This window comes from Aythya ferina (genome assembly GCF_964211825.1).
Source record: "Aythya ferina genome assembly, chromosome: 19".
NCBI lineage: Eukaryota > Metazoa > Chordata > Aves > Anseriformes > Anatidae > Aythya > Aythya ferina.
This window is the reverse complement of record NC_140309.1, coordinates 9,663,363-9,680,951: the sequence shown is the minus strand read 5'-3', so window position 1 is coordinate 9,680,951 and position 17,589 is coordinate 9,663,363. Positions and strand designations below refer to the sequence as shown.

The 17,589-nt window shown below is 40.8% G+C and overlaps 2 protein-coding genes and 1 long non-coding RNA gene across 21 annotated transcripts in view; 1 reads left to right on the top strand and 2 right to left on the bottom strand.

The window, feature by feature from the left end:
- Positions 1 to 12,890, top strand: part of TEX14 (testis expressed 14, intercellular bridge forming factor) — a 30,280-nt gene extending 17,390 nt beyond the window's left edge. For 12 of the 19 annotated variants that reach the window (XM_084493420.1, XM_084493419.1, XM_084493416.1 and 9 more), the window contains 13 exons: positions 25 to 118; positions 801 to 891; positions 1,707 to 1,769; positions 2,892 to 3,019; positions 3,805 to 3,992; positions 5,364 to 5,415; positions 5,906 to 5,977; positions 6,798 to 6,875; positions 8,397 to 8,514; positions 8,688 to 8,783; positions 9,757 to 9,866; positions 11,626 to 11,689; positions 11,901 to 12,890. In XM_084493420.1, the coding sequence (XP_084349546.1) occupies positions 25 to 118; positions 801 to 891; positions 1,707 to 1,769; positions 2,892 to 3,019; positions 3,805 to 3,992; positions 5,364 to 5,415; positions 5,906 to 5,977; positions 6,798 to 6,875; positions 8,397 to 8,514; positions 8,688 to 8,783; positions 9,757 to 9,866; positions 11,626 to 11,689; positions 11,901 to 11,937 (1,191 nt within the window). In that variant the 3' untranslated portion in view covers positions 11,938 to 12,890. Of the gene's footprint in view, positions 1 to 24; positions 119 to 800; positions 892 to 1,706; positions 1,770 to 2,891; positions 3,020 to 3,804; positions 3,993 to 5,363; positions 5,416 to 5,905; positions 5,978 to 6,797; positions 6,876 to 8,396; positions 8,515 to 8,687; positions 8,784 to 9,756; positions 11,690 to 11,900 lie in introns of those variants that run through there. The other 7 variants (XR_014684889.1, XR_014684888.1, XR_014684890.1 and 4 more) reach the window with 7 other exon arrangements.
- Positions 3,126 to 7,976, bottom strand: LOC311421485. Its single transcript, XR_014684891.1, has 3 exons — positions 7,091 to 7,976; positions 3,841 to 3,990; positions 3,126 to 3,696 (listed from the first exon to the last, which is right to left on the bottom strand). It is a non-coding gene; the product is annotated as an uncharacterized lncRNA (long non-coding RNA).
- Positions 12,891 to 15,055: 2,165 nt separating the features above from the next.
- LOC311421505 (pinopsin) lies at positions 15,056 to 17,327 on the bottom strand (the record flags this gene model as incomplete). The annotated part of the gene is made up of 5 exons (XM_084493448.1): positions 15,056 to 15,187; positions 15,650 to 15,889; positions 16,248 to 16,393; positions 16,622 to 16,804; positions 16,982 to 17,327. 5 exons carry the CDS (start codon positions 17,325 to 17,327, stop codon positions 15,056 to 15,058), a joined length of 1,047 nt encoding a protein of 348 aa, XP_084349574.1.
- Between the last annotated feature and the right edge of the window lie 262 nt (positions 17,328 to 17,589).

The following is a 17,589-nucleotide window of genomic DNA, read 5'->3' as shown; positions in this document are numbered from 1 at the left end:
CTTCCTTTTTCCCCTCTGCTCCAGACCTCAAATGTTGGGGACAAATTAGAAGACCATTGTGATGGCCTTTTACAGAGAAGGAAATCTGAAGATGCAGGATCAGGTATTCAGGTCTCAGGTAAATGTGTTCTTTCTTCTGAAGACCCTCTGGAGTCAGGGAGACAAAATTTTGTATGTAATTTTTGTGAGCATCATTCCTGTCAGAAGGCTGAAGCTAGGTTCTTTAGGCTTGCTTGGTCTTTTCTCACTGATACAGTTAGAGCTTAGAACATTTGGGATTTTAGCAGATGAGATTTGGACATTGCAGTCACTGAAATAGCATTGATGCGATGATTATGTTCTTGCTCTGTTTCAATTTGATAAAAACAAAACAAACTTGTTAGCAATTATACCCTAAGGCTAAGTTTGTTTTCATGTGACTTGCAATGGTGCTGGAAACTGAATTAGAGTTGCATTTACACGTTAATATTCTTATTGCTATAAGTGTCTTGAGCTTAAACTGTAAGAGCTGAGTTGTGTGTGTAGAGAAACAATCTTGATCCTTGCTTTAGTCTGTTGCCTGTCTTAGCTCAAATGTGTAAATGTTGTGATATTCCCTGGTGCTTTAGTGGTTGACTGTCTGGCAGCTGTGGTATGTTTATGAAAATGCATCTTTAAAGCACATTTGTCTCTTGACAACAACAAAGGTCAAAAGAACTAAAAAATTTAATAAAGTTGCAATTTCCTGTTCAATGAATTGTGTCACTTTCCTTTGTACTTGCAAAACCCAATAACAGGGAACATTTGTTATTTGTATTCAGGAGGAAAAATATTATTCTGCGGCACAGCAGCACAGAACTCTGGCAATAACACACTAGGAGTGAATCAGCTTAGCCATATGCCTGTAGCCAGGTAGATAAACTTATTTTCATCATTACTTCAAGCATAAATTAGGTTATAAAGTGTGTTCTCTCTATTAATTCTGCATATATATCTAATATTCAAATAAGGTGCTCGTGGTGCTTTTTTAATGATCATCTACATGTCATAGCTCCTTGCCAAAAATTCTTAAAGGTCTTTCATGGCTTTGTTTTTTACCGTGTTCAGTATATTTTTTTTTTGTTTTCTTAATGAGGGAGTAAAATATGAAAACTAAGTCATGAATATTGCAATTCCTTTTACACTGAACAGAATATCAGTTTTAAAGATAAAGATAATAACAGAGCAAAGATAATTGAAATTATGGCTTTTGTCATCTCGTTTAATTTTGTTCTGCTTTGGTTTTGGAGCTCAAGTGGCATGAAGATCATGCTTTTTCACATTCCCTCAGAAGAATCTAATGTAAGCGTGCTCACTGCATGTTGCCTGCAGATAACATTAGCATGTGCTTGGGGACTTGCGGTCTCATCCACCAAAAACCTGGTTTACCTATCCGATATCTTTGTAAATTCTGTGTTCTAGTAGTACAAAGAGATGTCGTTTAGATGTTTTCTTCTTACTGGATGACTTTGTGATTCTGTGATACAAACCCATAATGTGCTTAAAATGGTGCTTTTCTTCTAGCTCACTCTAATTTCTAAGGTTTTAAGCAAAAAAGTTTCTATGCCCTGCTGTCTACCTGAGAGAGAAGGTCATCCTTTAAACACTATGAGAGAAGAAACAAAATACATTTATTTTCATAATTTTTCTGACAAGATCAATGAATATGACCTTTTCCCTCACTCTAGTGGTGAAGCAGCCCAAGAATTGATATCAAGAGAGCCGCAGGAAGACTCCAAAGAAAAAGATATGTAAGAGCCACAGACTGTTCTATGCTGAAATTGCAGCAAGTTGGTCATTACCATTGTAAAAGGTCTATGTTGATACAAAACAGGAAGATACCACAGACTAAAGCTGAGAGGTGGAAACCTATTTGGATTGTTGAAAGTATATTTTTATTGTGATAACCTGGGAGATGGGTATAAAAGAGCTATCACATGCAGTTACCCTTAGCTTAGGTTGAATTTTTTACGTATTGGTAAGTAATAAGCAGTGTCATTTGGGTGTGCCTATTCATTTTACAGTGTTACTGTAACGTTCTTATAACAATATTATTATTAAACATTCTAACTATTCCTTGTCTCTTCCATGTGCATTACACAGAAGAAATAAAATTAATTTGAAGAGTGAACTGTTAGTATGTAGCTACATAAGTTATTACAAAAGTACTATATAGATATTCTCAGGAGAAATGTGCACAAGAGGTATGTGACTTAACTATTAAAGTTAGCTTTTATTCACAGATAATGGAAATTTTGCATAGAAATCACTGACTTGGTAACAGTGAATTTATGATCATTTAATGGTCTTCTGAGAATAACATAATCTCCTGCAAATGGCGTTACTTTGCTTAATATAATTCCAGTCCAACAGATTTTTTTTGCTACTTGAGCGTACATCACTTTTGTGCAGATCTGTAGCAGTTTCAGCTTACTTGTGTAATTCTTTTAAAGGCTCCTAAGACCTTATGTTATTTTTAAGAGATCTTTAATTTTTGTTAAATGTTTAAGGTTTTCCCTTGGCTTTGGATACAGTCTTCTTCCTAGTGGTTCACATTTGAGGTTCTTGTCCTTTCTGGAGGTAGTTTCCTGTGGTTGCTTTTATAAAAGTTACTAAAATGAAGAAATTCTGTAAAGCAGAGGAATGTTAATAATTAACCTTTTCTGTCTCTGCAAGATCATTGAAGATGTTGTTCTTTAGCCTTTGAAGAACTCTTTGATAAGTTGTCAAAGTGATTGTCTTGCTTCCCTCTGGAAAACTAGATAAGACTGAACAAAAGTAAAGTTTGAAGAACCTAAAAATAGCAGAAATTAGTGATTCACAAGTGTAATAAGTGGCTATTCTAACTGTCAGAACATCTTTCAATACTTCAGATCAGTGACAGATATTCAGGATTTGTCAAGTATTCCCTGTGAGGAGGAGAACTACTACAAGAATATAAATTGTAAAACACCCAGAGTGAGTCATGCACCCACAAGTGTCAGCACTCCACTCAGCTCAGGTAACTGCAGCGACAAAAAAGGGAGGACCAATGAATTACTTAAACTTTCGATGCCAGAAGTCAGACCTTTCTGCCAACACTTGCTAACATAAAAGCTGTTTGTGCGAATCATGGAAACTCCATTCATTTAAGTGCCAGCACAGAAACGTTACGCTTGGAATAAGTAATCATAAGAAAGGCCGTACCTGTTGTTTGAAATCTCATTGTTTTTGTCTGCAGAGTTAAAACTTTACGGTTAAGCCTGTTTGGTCAAAAGCAATCTCTTAAGACACTAGAACTAGAGGAGAGTTTACAGACTGACAAAACTACTGTCTGAAAGGCCTGTGAAAAATAATCACTTGGTAGTTAATGCTTATGTTAGCCTTTGTGAATCAGAAATCATTTTATTTGGAGTAATATGTGTAGAACTTTGTATTTTGAAGACAGTATAAAAAACACTGTTTAGACTGTTGTTAAGATGATCTCAAAGTTTGTCGAGCTTTAGTTTGTTACCCTTAAAACAACACTTCTGTTTGCTTTGTACTTCATTAATTTGGTTTGCTATGGGAGTCATAATGTCTCATTTGGTAAAGTTTTGCATAAATAATGTCTGAGTTGAAGCTCCTGGGCGAACAGTTTGGACTTCCGCTTAGAGATCATTTTGTGGACAATAATCTTGGAGATTCCAGTTCAGGTGCCTGTTCAAATACAAAAAACCTTTTTCTACTTCATTGAAATGTGACCAATATAATAATTTCCCAGCTTTGCTATTATCTCGCCCTCTCTCTTCTTCTTTTTAATTCTAGAGGAAGAAAATCCAGTAGCCTTTAAGAAATACCAACATGGCCATGAAGTAGCTTTGGATTCTTCCTCTTGTAGTTGTCAAGAGGTGTCTGCAGTGTCCAGGACATTCACTACGGCCTATGAAGAAGGAAGGAGCACTGAAAATACCTCTACTCCTGTAGAAGTTCGCTCATCTGGATTGAATGAGCCTGTAAGTGAAGGAAATTACACAAATTACACAAATGTTGGGCTTCCCATTGCACCTAACCCTGTGCAAATGTTAAGAACCACCAAGATGGCCTTGCCTGCGCTATCCTGGCCTTCTCAGCACTGGATCCAGTAATCTTACAATACCAAAGTGGTAAGTATCAGCAAAATGATTGGGTAGGAAAGGTGTGTTTTTGTTGGAAGAGTTTTGTTGGTGAGTTGATCTTCTGTGTCTACAGCAGGTGGCTTATCTGAATGGTTCAGAATTCACAACTCAACTGGTGAACTCTAGGTTTTTAACTTTGTGGAAGTGGTGATTTGAATGAAAACAAATTGTGTGTGTGTGTATTCAAGTTTTCTTGTGAAACTGAAGGGTTATCACAGTCAGTGGGGGAATATAAATGAGTGTAAATAAGCAATTCCATGAGGAAAAAAGGTAAAAGTAGTTTGGATGCAAGTAAGTGTTCAGAAAGCCCTTGTATTATTGAGGCTGTTTGTCCTTTTTATTGCCTGCAGACATGGCATAATGTTATCAACTTTGTTGTCTTTCTTTGGAGCTGACATTTTTCAAGGCTGTTGCAGTGATTTCTGGTAATCTTTTTGGAACTGAAGGTGTTCTGGAGACAGAACGTTATCTTAGCTGTTTTTCCAGGCAGCTTACATATAGAACAGTTGCTTTTATGCTTTTCCTATTCAGTGTTGGGGTTGTCGTTTAAAGATAAAATTAGTTTGTTCAACCAGAACAGTAGTAACTGCATTCAGTGTCATCAGGTCAGCTGTGTCTTTAGGCTTGCATAGCAGACTGTTAAAATTCATTAAACCCATTAACAGCACAGTGCTGCCTTGACTGGCTCTGTAGAGAGATCTGAACGTGTCACTTCCTTGTCTAAAACTTTCTTCTAGGATCAAGCACCTGAAGTACCAATTTCCATTTTTGAAGGACTTGCCTTTGATTACAAATCCTTGATTTTTGGGGGGATTCTTCTGGTAACTAGATGTGCCTGGCTTTAATAATGAAAGATTCAAAACAGAGTGGGAAAGCGAGAGATGTCAGAACTGTCCTTTCAGAGAATTTCTGTCCAATTGTCTGTACACAGTGTTGAAATGAATAAAGAGTGTGTAGCTGACAATATCTTAATGACCAGCAAAAAGATGAGTGAAAAACAGCCTAGGCAAAATTTCTGACACATCTGGCTTACCTGGATCCTACCTCTTTCATATTCTGAGTACGTTGAAGAGCTTATTTAAAAATTTAAGTAAGACTTTTAATTAACACTTTACCTCAATTTGGACTTAGTATATTAAAGGCAAGGATTGGAGAACAGCAGTTCTTCAGTTTACTTTTTTGTGTTTCATTCTGTATATTCTTACACAGGATGGATTGTCAGCAGTTGCTTCATCCTTGAGAAGCACCAGGAAGGCATCTGGTAAGTCTCTTAAGCCACTCCCCAGCCCAATTAGAGTGATAAAAAATGGATAAACAGATTTAAAAAGCAGTTTTGCAGTCTTACTTTTTTTTTTTTTTTTTTTTTTTCTGGACATCTCTTTGTAGGGATTAAAAAAAACAACAAACTTTGCATACAATTTTGTGTTGGTAGTGATTGTTAAGTTGCAAATTCTGTGTTTGCACTTGCAGGCTAAGATCTCTGACCTCTAATTAACCTCCGTTTGCCGTGTAAATATTACTGGCCTAAAACTTGCAATGCAAAATTGAGAGCTATATGTGCAAGTCTAGCTCTAAATGACTTTTCCATTCCAATGGTACTTAAGGATATTTCATAAAAAGTGAATGAGCCAGGCTCATGGAGATTGATAGATGATATACGTCAGCAAGATGCGGTCATACTCTAAGCTTATATCACAGTTATTAAGAATTAATCATTGCTAATTAACTAGACTTTTTTTCCTCTCTCTCAGCACCATCACAGGCACCTAACCACTTCATTGATGATCTCCCTCCACCAGCCCAAGAGCTGCTGGATGAAATTGGTAAGAGGCACTTCATCCAAAATGGTATGAGACTTGCCAGCTGTGTTTTAAAGCCAAGGACAGTACAGTACTTCAGTACACAATCAGGATTTCTCCCAAATCATTCACTACTAAAATACACAAGAGCTTCCAAATTAGTTGCAGTCAGGTCAATGAATAGGAAGTTAGGCATCAACAGCTTGAATAACGGGCAGTTATTTAAGTTAGTCCTTGAAGTTTCTGCCTTTCATATAATGGTTAGTTACTGCTGACGACAGCAGTTAACTTATTGAGTATAGATGTAATTTAACTCTGAGATGAACTTTGTGTAGACTGAAGTTTTCAAAGGTGTCATGGAGCTATGCATGTTCTTCATTAAAAGCAATGCCAGCTGATTAGCTCCATTAGTCAGGTATTTTTGTAGAGCTTAGTTTCAATGATACACATTTATTTTTTTTAGTCGCATTCTTCTTGAGCCAGAACACAGAGTAAAAATCCTTCATTATTTTTACTAGTATGGGTTATAGAAAAATTTCTCAGGGTTACTGAGCAGTGAGCTTTCTAAACAAACACCAGACAGAAGTTTAATTAAACATATATAGGTCCCGTGCTCTTTTAGAAATGAAGCACATAGGCAATTCTAATCTTTTTATTACCTTATTCACCAAAACAGGGCTGTGGGGACTGTCACCAACTGATTAAGTAATGGCCAGAGACAATTTGTGAGATTAACATACAGACTAACTATAGATTATGTAAGAGTTTTCATCAAGTTTTTGGTGGGTAAAGAAAGTGGTACTTCAGATTTTACAGATGTAAGGAAATACGTTGTTTTTAACAGAGTACTTAAAGCAGCAAGATTCTATCACTCAAGACTTTGAAGAGAAGGGATTATTTGACTGCGGAGTGCAAATAAATGGTTAGTTGTTAATAGTCCTAACATAGAGATTACAAATGGAAAGTAACTTTTCTGCAAAATTACTTGAATACTTTGAAAAGTTAATACTTTGAAAAACTTAATTTTCAGCTTTTTTTGTTTGTATTTGTGGTTGCTATCTTGGAAAATTCAGCAGAAATTTGAGAGGGCTCCCCCTTTCTCGATAAGATGATACACAGTGTTTTCACAAACAGTACCTCCTCCAGCAGTGTTTGCTGTCTTTCTCTGTGCATTCACCTCTCTGAAGTCTGCAGAGATCCGTTATGGAACGCTTGCAGATTTGAACCATCAGAATTGATCTCCTACTTTCATTATACCACTGTAACATATGCTGCGTTCAGTCATAAGTGATGAAACCCACAGAAGTATAGATGGTGAGCAGCTGATGTAAAATAGAGCTGAAGTTTCCACTCTGAAAGGCGGTTCGGTTGAAAGTAGCCGGTACACACGAACCGCTTATGTTTCATATTCACCATCATGAAATAGTGCTTCTGATCTCGTGGTGTCAGAAAATAGCATCTGTTGGGGTAATCAGTGTTAAGTTTCCTGTTCTGTTATAAAGGTACCAAAGATAGCAGCGGTAAATCTTTGTGCTTCTGAAACTGCAAATAGTAGTAAGTGGGAATCATTTTTAGATGTACAGCAAGTAAAGTCAGGAGCAGAAAACATAAATCTTTATAGACTCTGCATTTGTTTCCAATGAGTCAGAAAGTGAAGAGCAGTTTTTTGTATTTTTTTTTTTAAAAGGGCAAAATATGAGTTAGTCTGTAAAAAAGCTAAATAGCATAGTCACTTGAGAATAACACTGGCACTTGTTTGTGTTATCCTACAGCTTTGTTAGATCTTTTCCCATTTAAAATTGTTACCCAAAGGATAGAAGCTACTGTGACTTTATTCATAGGAGTATCTTGTTTTTAGGTGGCAAGGAATGCAGCAGCCTGTATTGCTTGCTGTTCAATCACTGTGGTTTTGTTGTATTTGCATAAAGTACAGCTATTTCAGACTCCATTTTTATGACAGCCTACTGCTTCCTGCTTATCATAGCTTAGCAGAAGGTGGCTGAATATATTCACATGCTGGAGAGAAGAGAACTTAGTGAGATAAGTCTTGGGGTGGGGGGGAATATCATTGGATTTTGCTAAGTAGGGTAACAAAGCTAACATCCACAGGTTTTCTTTTGATTTTTCTTCAATATCTTGGATTGTAAGGCGAGAGATTAAAGATTAATTTCTACATGCATTTTTCATTTTAGTATGAAGCAAAATGTTCACTCTTCTGAATCTAAAAATGTGTTACAGTAAAATATTTATCTAGGTCTTGCTATTGGCTGCCTATGACTGTAGATAATGCGAACTTAATTGGTAGAAGATCAGATGACTGAGGAAAGAAAAATTAAAAAGTAGACTACTGAAAGTTTCCCAAGTGCAGTAAATAAAACCACAATTTATTCAGTATCTTCTGTTCATAACTTTGCTATTAAATTCTTTCTGTTTATGTGAATAGTTGCTGGTCAAATTAAAATGGAAGACAGAGACACAAAAAAAGAAATTGACCAAAATGAGAAGAGAGATCATAGTGTATTGACTAAGGAGGCATTTAATTTAGCAGAGGAAACAGAAAGGTATGAAAAAGACAATGATAATGGCATATTTAGCTTTGAATTACAAACGTTTAGAATATTCAATGCTTACATTAAGTCAACTCTCCTAAGAACTGTGATCATTTCTACTATTTTCTTTCAGAATGGATAGTATTAAACTTGCCAGCATTCATTTAAAATCTTTTATTCAACAGGGCTCACTCCACTCTTGACGACGTTTTAGAAAGAATTCTCCATGCTGTTCCTGCAGATGAGGAAATCCAAGAACAACCTCAGGGACATGCCCTTGGGTTAGCTGATAATTGATATTTTGTTCACAAGTTTATCTTGTTTATCTTCTGTATCCAGACCTATGTGGGACTTCAGGAAATGCACGGTCATTCTTCAGACAGTAATGTTTTGGGGAGGAGGCATTGGAGGCATCATTCAGAACTTTCGGTATTAAATTGGAGGGCAAAGAATATCAGGTAGTTTCCTGTAGTTGAAAAGTAAATGTTTCAAACAGGCAAGGAAGTACATCATTTTAACAGAAATTTGAGATAATTTGCCAGAACAGTAGATGTTCTGAGGTAATGAGAAGAATGTATATTAAGAGAATAAAATCGTGAAAGATCTTTAAGAAAAATAAATCTGTAAAGAAGAGTTTGAGAAAGCCAATGTGCTTGGCCACATAGAAAGAAATGAAGAAAATGGCAGGCATCATATCTGTATCATTTTAAGAAAAAAATGCGTAGCCCAAATAACTTTTTTTTCCCTCCTAGAACCAAGGATAAGAGCTTTAAACTCTGAACAGCTCCATGGTGAATGCCAATGAGTAGTCATAAGTCATTCTTAACATATATCTTACTAAGGAACACAAGATAGTCTTGTGCTCAGCATCAGGATTTTTTAATATAGAAGGCAAACTGTCATGATAATCAGGAGGATTTTGCTGATAGGGCAGTCTGACTCCTGCAGTGTGTATATATAGCTGTGTTCATAAGTGGCTCAATCCAAAGCCCATTCACACTCCTAGTCAAACTAATTTTTTGTAACACACACAAGGAATCCTTGGAGCCTGCTTATAGATGTGAAGGTAAAGCACATCTGTAGACTTGGTGGGGAGTGATTGTTTAGGGGTTGGTGGGGCATATGCCCATTACAGGTCAGAGTGAAAATAAAAAGGCATCTAGTATCTCCAGGGACTTCTATTTTATTATTCTGTATTCATCTTCTCTGAAAGAAAAAAAAAAAAAAAAAAAAGATAAAATTCTGTCATTTAAGGGCTGCAAGCCTGAAAGATCCAGAAGATTTTGGAAGGAAGAAAGGAGTAGAGGAAGGCGGAGCTGAGGCCGGAAGCAGCGAGCCAGAAGGCTGTGCAGGGAGTTCAGAAGGTCCTCTTCATCTGTAAAGCTGCTGGATGCTGGGATGGGCAGTATCTCATTGATTATGTTTTTAGCACTGGATTTGTCGAGCTTGCACAGAGTAGAGTTCTGCATCTCTCCATTTTCCCCTGATCTGGATGCTGTTTCTACCCTGTGATTTTAGAAGAGAGGAAGCCGTTCTTAAACTTTTCAGAGACCCTTGGGGTTTTTATTGCTTTAGACTGACAGCATTCTGGACTATTTGTTGGAGTTGCAGAGGGTATGTCTCGTAGTGAGAGTGCAGTTTACTGACCTCTCCAAAGCTGGTATTGTTGCCTCTGTGTCCCATTTAGTCTTCAGCCTCTCTGGCTTAGGCACCTAACGGCTTCACGCTGTTGTAAGGACTTGGAGTTGTTATCACTATGGTTTGGTGTGTACCTGTGATGCGTATGCTAATGCCATCAAATCCCTTAAACATCTGTCTGTCTAGTCTCTCCTGGCTTTCCTCCAGTAGAAACTGGAAGCAGAGAGGAAGGCACAAACTGGAATGAAAGCACTTCCTCTATTCTAGGACTATTGGAGTGATGAAGCGATTTTACACAGGTTGGCAGCCAAGGTGTTTTTCTGCAAGCAGGTTTAAGGAACTTAGCTTTTTAGATCCGTGTAAGTAGTTCTTCTATAACATGCTGCTACGGTGCCTGTGACACAGCTGTGTTGCCTGTGACACAGCTGTGTTTTTATATTAATGTTTCGGTCAGGACATAGGGGAAGGGAGTTAGTGCCTAAAATTCAAGAAGTGAAGGAGTTGTTCGCTTATGTTTTCATCATCACATTAAGGAGTAGAAATATCTCCTATTTTGGACCAAAGTTTCCATTTTGTATGTAAGATAATTTTTGGTTAACAAGGTAAGCTGACTCCTGGTTAGAATACAAAGAACTACATAAAAGAAATAACATAACAGAAAAACATTTTTGTGTTTCACTTGATTTAAAAAAAAAAAGAAAAAAAAAGCCTGCATTCCTTGTACTTAACTCCAGATCTTCATTAGGGACTGTGAAAGCTGACTAGTATTCTGCAGCTAAAGTAAGAGGTTACCGTTACCATTGTTCAGCATTTATCAATTAAAGATGTTTCTTGTTAAAGGAAGAGGATGTCATATTTACATTAATGTGCACTTACTGGTTTGCAGAAAATGTGAAAGAACTGCCCTTTCTTTTGGGAAGAAAAAGGCAGTAGACTTTGATTTTTCAGAGAGAAGTGATTTTTTCAATGTGTAGCACAAAATGATTTAAAGGAAACTAACCTTCAATGTTGTGAGCATTTAACACTTCTACGGCATCTACAGCAATCAGTTCTTCATCATCAGTATTTCACTTGCTAGTTAGGCACCCAAAGTTTGAAATGTCCTAGATTGTTAGTTTAGGAAATATTGATGGTGATTTTTAAACTCAGAGTTCTAGAGGTAATGTGGTAATGTTATTTGCACAGCATTAGCATATATGACCCTATTTTCCGTCCCAAAATTACTAGGATGGTAGGAGCATGCTTCAGGCTTTGAAAACAATGTTTTCTCATCGCAAAGAGGTTCCTGTGTAATAGACCCAGCAGAGCAACAGAGTTCAGGCTGGTTTCAAGTGCAACTTGATGGATCTAGCCAAAGGGATCTGTAGCGCTCAATTCAGCATGCTGACAAAACCAGAGCATTCTCTTTGAAGTGTTGTGACTGTGTATGCTTTTGGTTTTGAGCTGAATGCTTTTTTGTTTTGTTTGTTGTTTGTTTTTGTTTAGATACACACCCTGAAGATCAGAAATTCCACTTACGGAAACGGCTGTCTTCACCTTCTCCATTTAGGTGAGCATCTCCATGAATTACATTGGGCTTTTTGCAGAAATTTATGTATTCTCTCTCTGCATGAGATACATTTCTTGTCTTCCATGCCCAGGAGGCAAGAGCTGCAATATAAAATTCCATTCTCTTCAACTTGTACAGCTTGATATAAGAAACAAACAACTGTGTAACTCTTTTAAACTATTTTTTACCTCTTTTTTTTTTTTCCTTACAGGATAATTGTTTTGGATCAGAGCAGCTGTCCTACATGATTAGAATGGACAGTGGAAAAAAATGCAATATTTCAAATGTTTACTGCAGCTGGTACAATATACAGCACATGAACTGCAACCCTTTCTGGCCAAAAAGACTGAATGCTCACTCTTCCTTTAGCTGCAGCAGCAAGTACTGAAAAAAAATCTTAATGCTCTACTTTGTAATGCAGCTGATACTGTTTTTATATGAAGATTATATCAGTAATGCTGCAGAACTGATCTGTTTTTGGAGTATAACACCACTTAGTAAGCTGGCTATGTGTTTCCTTCTCTTTCTCTGTATATGCATGCTTTCCTAAGCAAAAGAATTTGTTGTATTATGCAGTTTTCAGTGTTACAGACAAAATGATTGTGATTCTGTGGGCTGTTTTCACTGCTCAGGCTCTCATTTAATTTTTCCATGCTGAAGTGTAGAGTGCTGTGCTACAGCCCATGTGGTGTATGTTTTTCCTTGCTCATTAAATTTAACAAGGGTAATTTCTTGTTTTCTCTTAGTGCTTTTGTGATCTAGAGTTGAACTGATTTGACTGATTAAGGGGATTAATTGCTGTGCAGAAAGTTAATGAGAAAAAGATAGTGTTCTTTCAGAGGTTGCAACTGCACCAATACGTTCCCTGTCAGTATTAGACAAGAATATGCAAAGCTATTTCTGGTTAGCATTACATGTTGTTTAATTAAACTACAGTTTTGGTAGGCCTCATCCAAAAAAAAAAAAAAAATCCCTGTAATTGAGTTTTGGATCAGGCTTTTGATGGGCACAGCAACTTTTTAATACTGTTCAGGTGCAGGATGTGTAACGGTTGTCCTTATCCCTGTTGAGCAGACAGCGGAATTTTAGCTGCCTTCATGTACTTGGGTGTACCACGTGTTGCTTTTCCATCCTTGTTCTGCCTATCTGTAACTGTTAATTAATTGGGTTTAATGACACTAATAAAAGTTTCTAAGCTTAATGCGCTGTCATTTGGTTCTTCTGTTTTTTATTTGTTACTTCTGATCATCAAGTTAGGTATACAACAAGATACTGATGTACAACTGCTCCAGGGCAGATGCTGCAAACTGGCACAATTCAGAGCTTTCTTCAGAAGAGATCATGAAAAAATAAAGAAGTCTTTCATCCATTTAGTTATGTCAGGGTAGTATAGAGCTGAATCACCAGCAGCAAGGAGATTACGTGGGTTAAGAGCTGTGTCAGTGCGTGGCAAAAAGGGCTTACTTTCGCACATTACACAATTCCAGGCAGAAATTCCAGATTTTCTAATCTGGGCTCCTGCATGTGTGTGAGTTCTGCATCCTCCCCACAGGCAGAGGAACATCATACTCTTCATACGTGCTGCTGGAACAAGATCCTGTTTTACATAGGCAAAGGACTAAGGAAAAACTAGTGTTGTGTCGCAGCTTGTTGCAAAGAACGCATGGTAATGACACATACATGTAAAAGTTAAGCCACAGGTTTTGTGTGTGATCGCTTCAAGCAATGGCTGTGTGGTTTGTTCCATGTCAGAACCTTGATGAATTAAAGAAAAAAAGTCATTAGACCGTGCTGGTCTGCAGCAGTGTGGTGGAGTGGAGCAAGCACGTGAATTTTTACATACACATAATTAAAAATCACTTTGGCTTGCAACATGTGAAATCTTAGCTTCTTGGATTTCTTTCTGTATTTTATCTATCAAACCAAATGGTGAGCAGACTGTGAACCATTTTCCTATCTTTTTAATCTTAATGTGGAAAGTTAATATTTCTGTTGGTAGAGAGCCTTTCTCATAGCCCATAGCTTGTCTGCTCTCCTTATCGAGGCCAGAACACAGCAGTTGGAGATCTCAGTTGTTCAGCTGCTTGTACTTTTCCAGAATTACGGTTAGAGTGAATGTAAATCACCCTAATAACATAAAGCATAGACACAAAAGCTGTAATTAACAGGAAGAATTAAACAAGGACCAGTGAAAGACAGCAGAAACGATCAGAGGGGGCCAATCTAATGCTGCCTTTCAGCCTCCCCAAGAATGAGAGGCCAATTAATTAAATTAAAACAGTGATACTGAGCTGTTCTAATTCCTCTCTAAGGCGCTAGCCTGTGAGCAGTTTCACATGCAGAAAAGTGAGGGGAGAGAGGAAAGGCGAGAAACAGGGATGGAGATGGGGTGAGAATGGCTGTCCTGGCCCCCTACCACCCTGGTCTGGCCTGCAGATATTTTGTTTCTTTGAAGACCCTCACAGAACCCTGCATGCAGTAAGGACATCAAGTGAAGGTATGCAAGGAAAAAAGAAAATGCTCATTTGCTAAGCAGCAGCCAAATCCTCCAATCCCCTGTATCTGTCATCACACTGGATTTGTTTTGTTGAATTTGTTTTTTTAATTATTTTTGTGGCTGGGACTCAGTGAGGAAAAACCTTAGTCCCCAAGGTTTTACCATCATAATGTGTGCGGATCCAAATTGTCTTTCTGCTGATCAAGATGTGGACTGCATGCTAGTGAGGGAATGAATTTGTTGAGGTGAGCAGCCGTCAACATTGCTCCCCTCTAGCTCCATTTGTGGCTTTGCTGCAACAGCAGAAGCTGTGTGAAATGGTGGAAGGAGGAGAGCAGCAAATGGTGTCTTGTGCTGTGGGACTCTCTACCAGCCAGTAAAACAGACAAAGCTGATGTTGTAAACATTTGCCAACATTTATTAATTCAGTCTGCACCTAAACATACCTGCATGATTTTTCCAACATGACATAACACTTCACAGCAAGCTCAGGTCATGCAGGCAGGACTCGGTCTATGCAGGGACAGCCAACAGACGGCTCCTGCCTCTGGCACACTCTGCAGGTGCCAGATAAAACCAGGGAGCCTTCAGCTGAACTCCAGGGCTGAAGAGTAACTTGTGATTTTCTGCACGAAAGAAGAGTTGCTGCCGTATTTTGTCCTTAAAAAACTCCATATCCTCCGAGGTGAGGGTCTGGGAGGGACGGGTGAAGTAAAGGCTTGAACTTATCCAACAGAAGGCAGTGCGGGTTGCTCTGGGGAGCAGGGTGAGGACTGCTGGGTCCCCTTGAACTGCTGCTCCCCGGCCTTTCTGGATGCCCGTGTTGATGAGGCTGCGCTGACGTTTGTGCAGGCAGCAGCAGGCAGCGGTCACACGGGGTGCGACGGCGACACCTTGTTCATGGCGATGCCTGCGTGGGGCCCGGGTGTCTCTGGTGTGGTTCTTCCCGTCCCCCGGGGGCAGTAACCACAGCACAGCATTTTCAGCAGGCAGCTCTGAAACTGGGCAGGGGAAAAAGGAAGGTTACGTGTGGGGATGGAAGCTGGTGTCCATCTCGGGGCGTCAGGCAGAGGCGATGGGGAGGGCACCCTGCAGCCCGTTGTGGTTTGGGTGAGATCGGGATTTATTGCCAGCCCAACTCGTGGCAGAGGCTGGCAGTTTATTGACTACAGAAGTTGCATTCCGCGTGCCCTGTATGCGAATGAGCAGTTTGCAATCTAAAACCAAGTTGCTTTGCTCCATAAAATTATGGAAGCAGAAAATGAGCTTGTGTTCGGGCTAGGAGGCTGCTCCCTCCCTTCCCATTTTATTCTAATGCCTTTCCTGCTTGTACAGCACCTCCTGGGCCAGGTGGGCCAAGGCTTCCAGGTAGGATGGATGGTCCCTCCCCATTTTATAGGGCCACTAAGTTGTTACCCAGAAGCTCCAGTGAAGCTGTTTTCATTAGTTTATGGCCTTCTCACCTGCTTGTTCATGAAGACATAGATGATGGGGTTGTATACGGTGGCTGTCTTGGAGAAGTAGGAGGGCAAGGAGGCGAGAGCCGGCTGGATGGTGATGTCCTTGTTGGTTGCCACCACCAGGGCAAACGTGGTGTAGGGCAGCCAGCAGATGAGGAAGGCCATCACCATCACGACCACCATTCGTGTCACCTCCCTCTCCGCCTGCTGCGTGGTGTTGGCTTCCTTCTGCTGGGCCGCAGCCTGTGGGGAGTTGGGAAGAACCAGCCTGTTGCCTGCTCCCAGCAGCACATCCAGCCCCGGGAGCACTGAAATCAGGGGACAACAGGGCTTTAACTAAGGTTTTGTACTCCTGACGCCAAGGAGCTGGAGCGAGGTTTGGTGGCAGCACCGTCCCCATGTTCAGTGCTTGTTTAAAATAAGGGTGTGCACCTGGTCATAAAACCTGCCATGGGTTCTTCATCCTGATGGGATGGAACACGTTAACTCACCTGTCAGTGACAAATTGCCTCTGCTGAACCTACAAAACCCCACAGAACCGCATGCCCAGTACTTGAACATGGGACCCTGGCTGGCTGTGCAGAGGCCCCGCAGCACTCACCGCTCGCAGGGTCACGAGCAGGTTGGTGTAGGAGAAGAGGATGAGGCCGAGGGGCAGCACGAAGCAGGCGACGAACAGGGCCAAGATGTAGCTGTTGTTGTTGCTGCCGCCCGTGTACCAGTTGGGCCCACACGAGGTCCTCAGCCCTGGAACAAATGAGGTTTGAAACAAACCGAGAACAAACAACGTGGAAAGCCTTTTGGTAACAGACTCCAAAAGCTCTCTTTCCCCTGAGTGAGCCTTCTTTTTCTCCCAAGCACCTCTCAGGTTTCAAGATAAGCTCCCTGAACTCTCCAGCCACCCCACGCTTGCAAACGCTGAACACGGAGGTGACGACGAGGTACTGGGTACCCCCCGAAGCCCTCCTCCCCTACCTTCGGGCACGTAGCTGCTCCAGCCCAGCAGCGGTGGGGTGGTCCAGAGCAGCGACCAGCTCCAGGTGAAGGCGCAGCCGCTCACGGCGTGCCGGTGCTGGAACCGAAAGTCTCCCAGGGGCCTGCAGACCACAACGTAGCGCTCCAGCGCCAGGATGGCCAGCGACCACAGCCCCACGATGCCTACGGGCAGGAGGAAGGATTGTGCCTGATTTTTTTCCTCACGGAAAGGGCGGCTGAGAGGATGTGAGGTGTTGCCTTTAGGAGACCCAGCGAGCTGCTGCCATCCCCGGGGCTCTGCAGGACGCAGCTTTGCTCAATGCCGTGTCCCCAGCCCAAGGCCGAGGCATGTGCCCTTACCTGTGAGGGAGACCATGAAGCCCTCCAGCTCACACATCCGCCTGCCGAACACGAAGAAGCCGTTGATGTTGTTGGAGAGGCTGACGGAGCTGCCGCAGAGCGTCACCAGCAGGTTGGCCAGGGCCAGGTTCACCAGGATGTAGTTCAGGGGGGACCGGAGCTTCTTGTACCGGATGGAAACCACGATGACCAGCCCGTTCACAACTGACGCGCAGACCACCACGACACCCATCAGCACGGCCACTGACGTGTACATGCTCCGCGGGGCCTGGTGGGGCCACTGGGGGCCGTCGAAAGGCCCCGGGGTCCCGTTGCTGGGAGGTGCCTGGGAGCTGCTGGGGGACATTGGTCCTTCCTGCAGCACCAGCACCGGCAAAACCTGTGTAGATCACCCTGCCCGAAAGCCCCCAGCCCTTTTTATAAAGCCTCAGAGGAGCTTTGTATTGAAACACCTTAAGCTTTTTTCTTAATCTGAATGGTTTGGCCTCCCTCCCCATTTTATAATCAGCTCTGTATTCCAGGGGGGATAAAGAGTGACTTAAACAAAAAAACCTGATGACTGCCCGCTGCCTCATTTAATTGAGTAGATAGATTTTGTTACGTGAGTG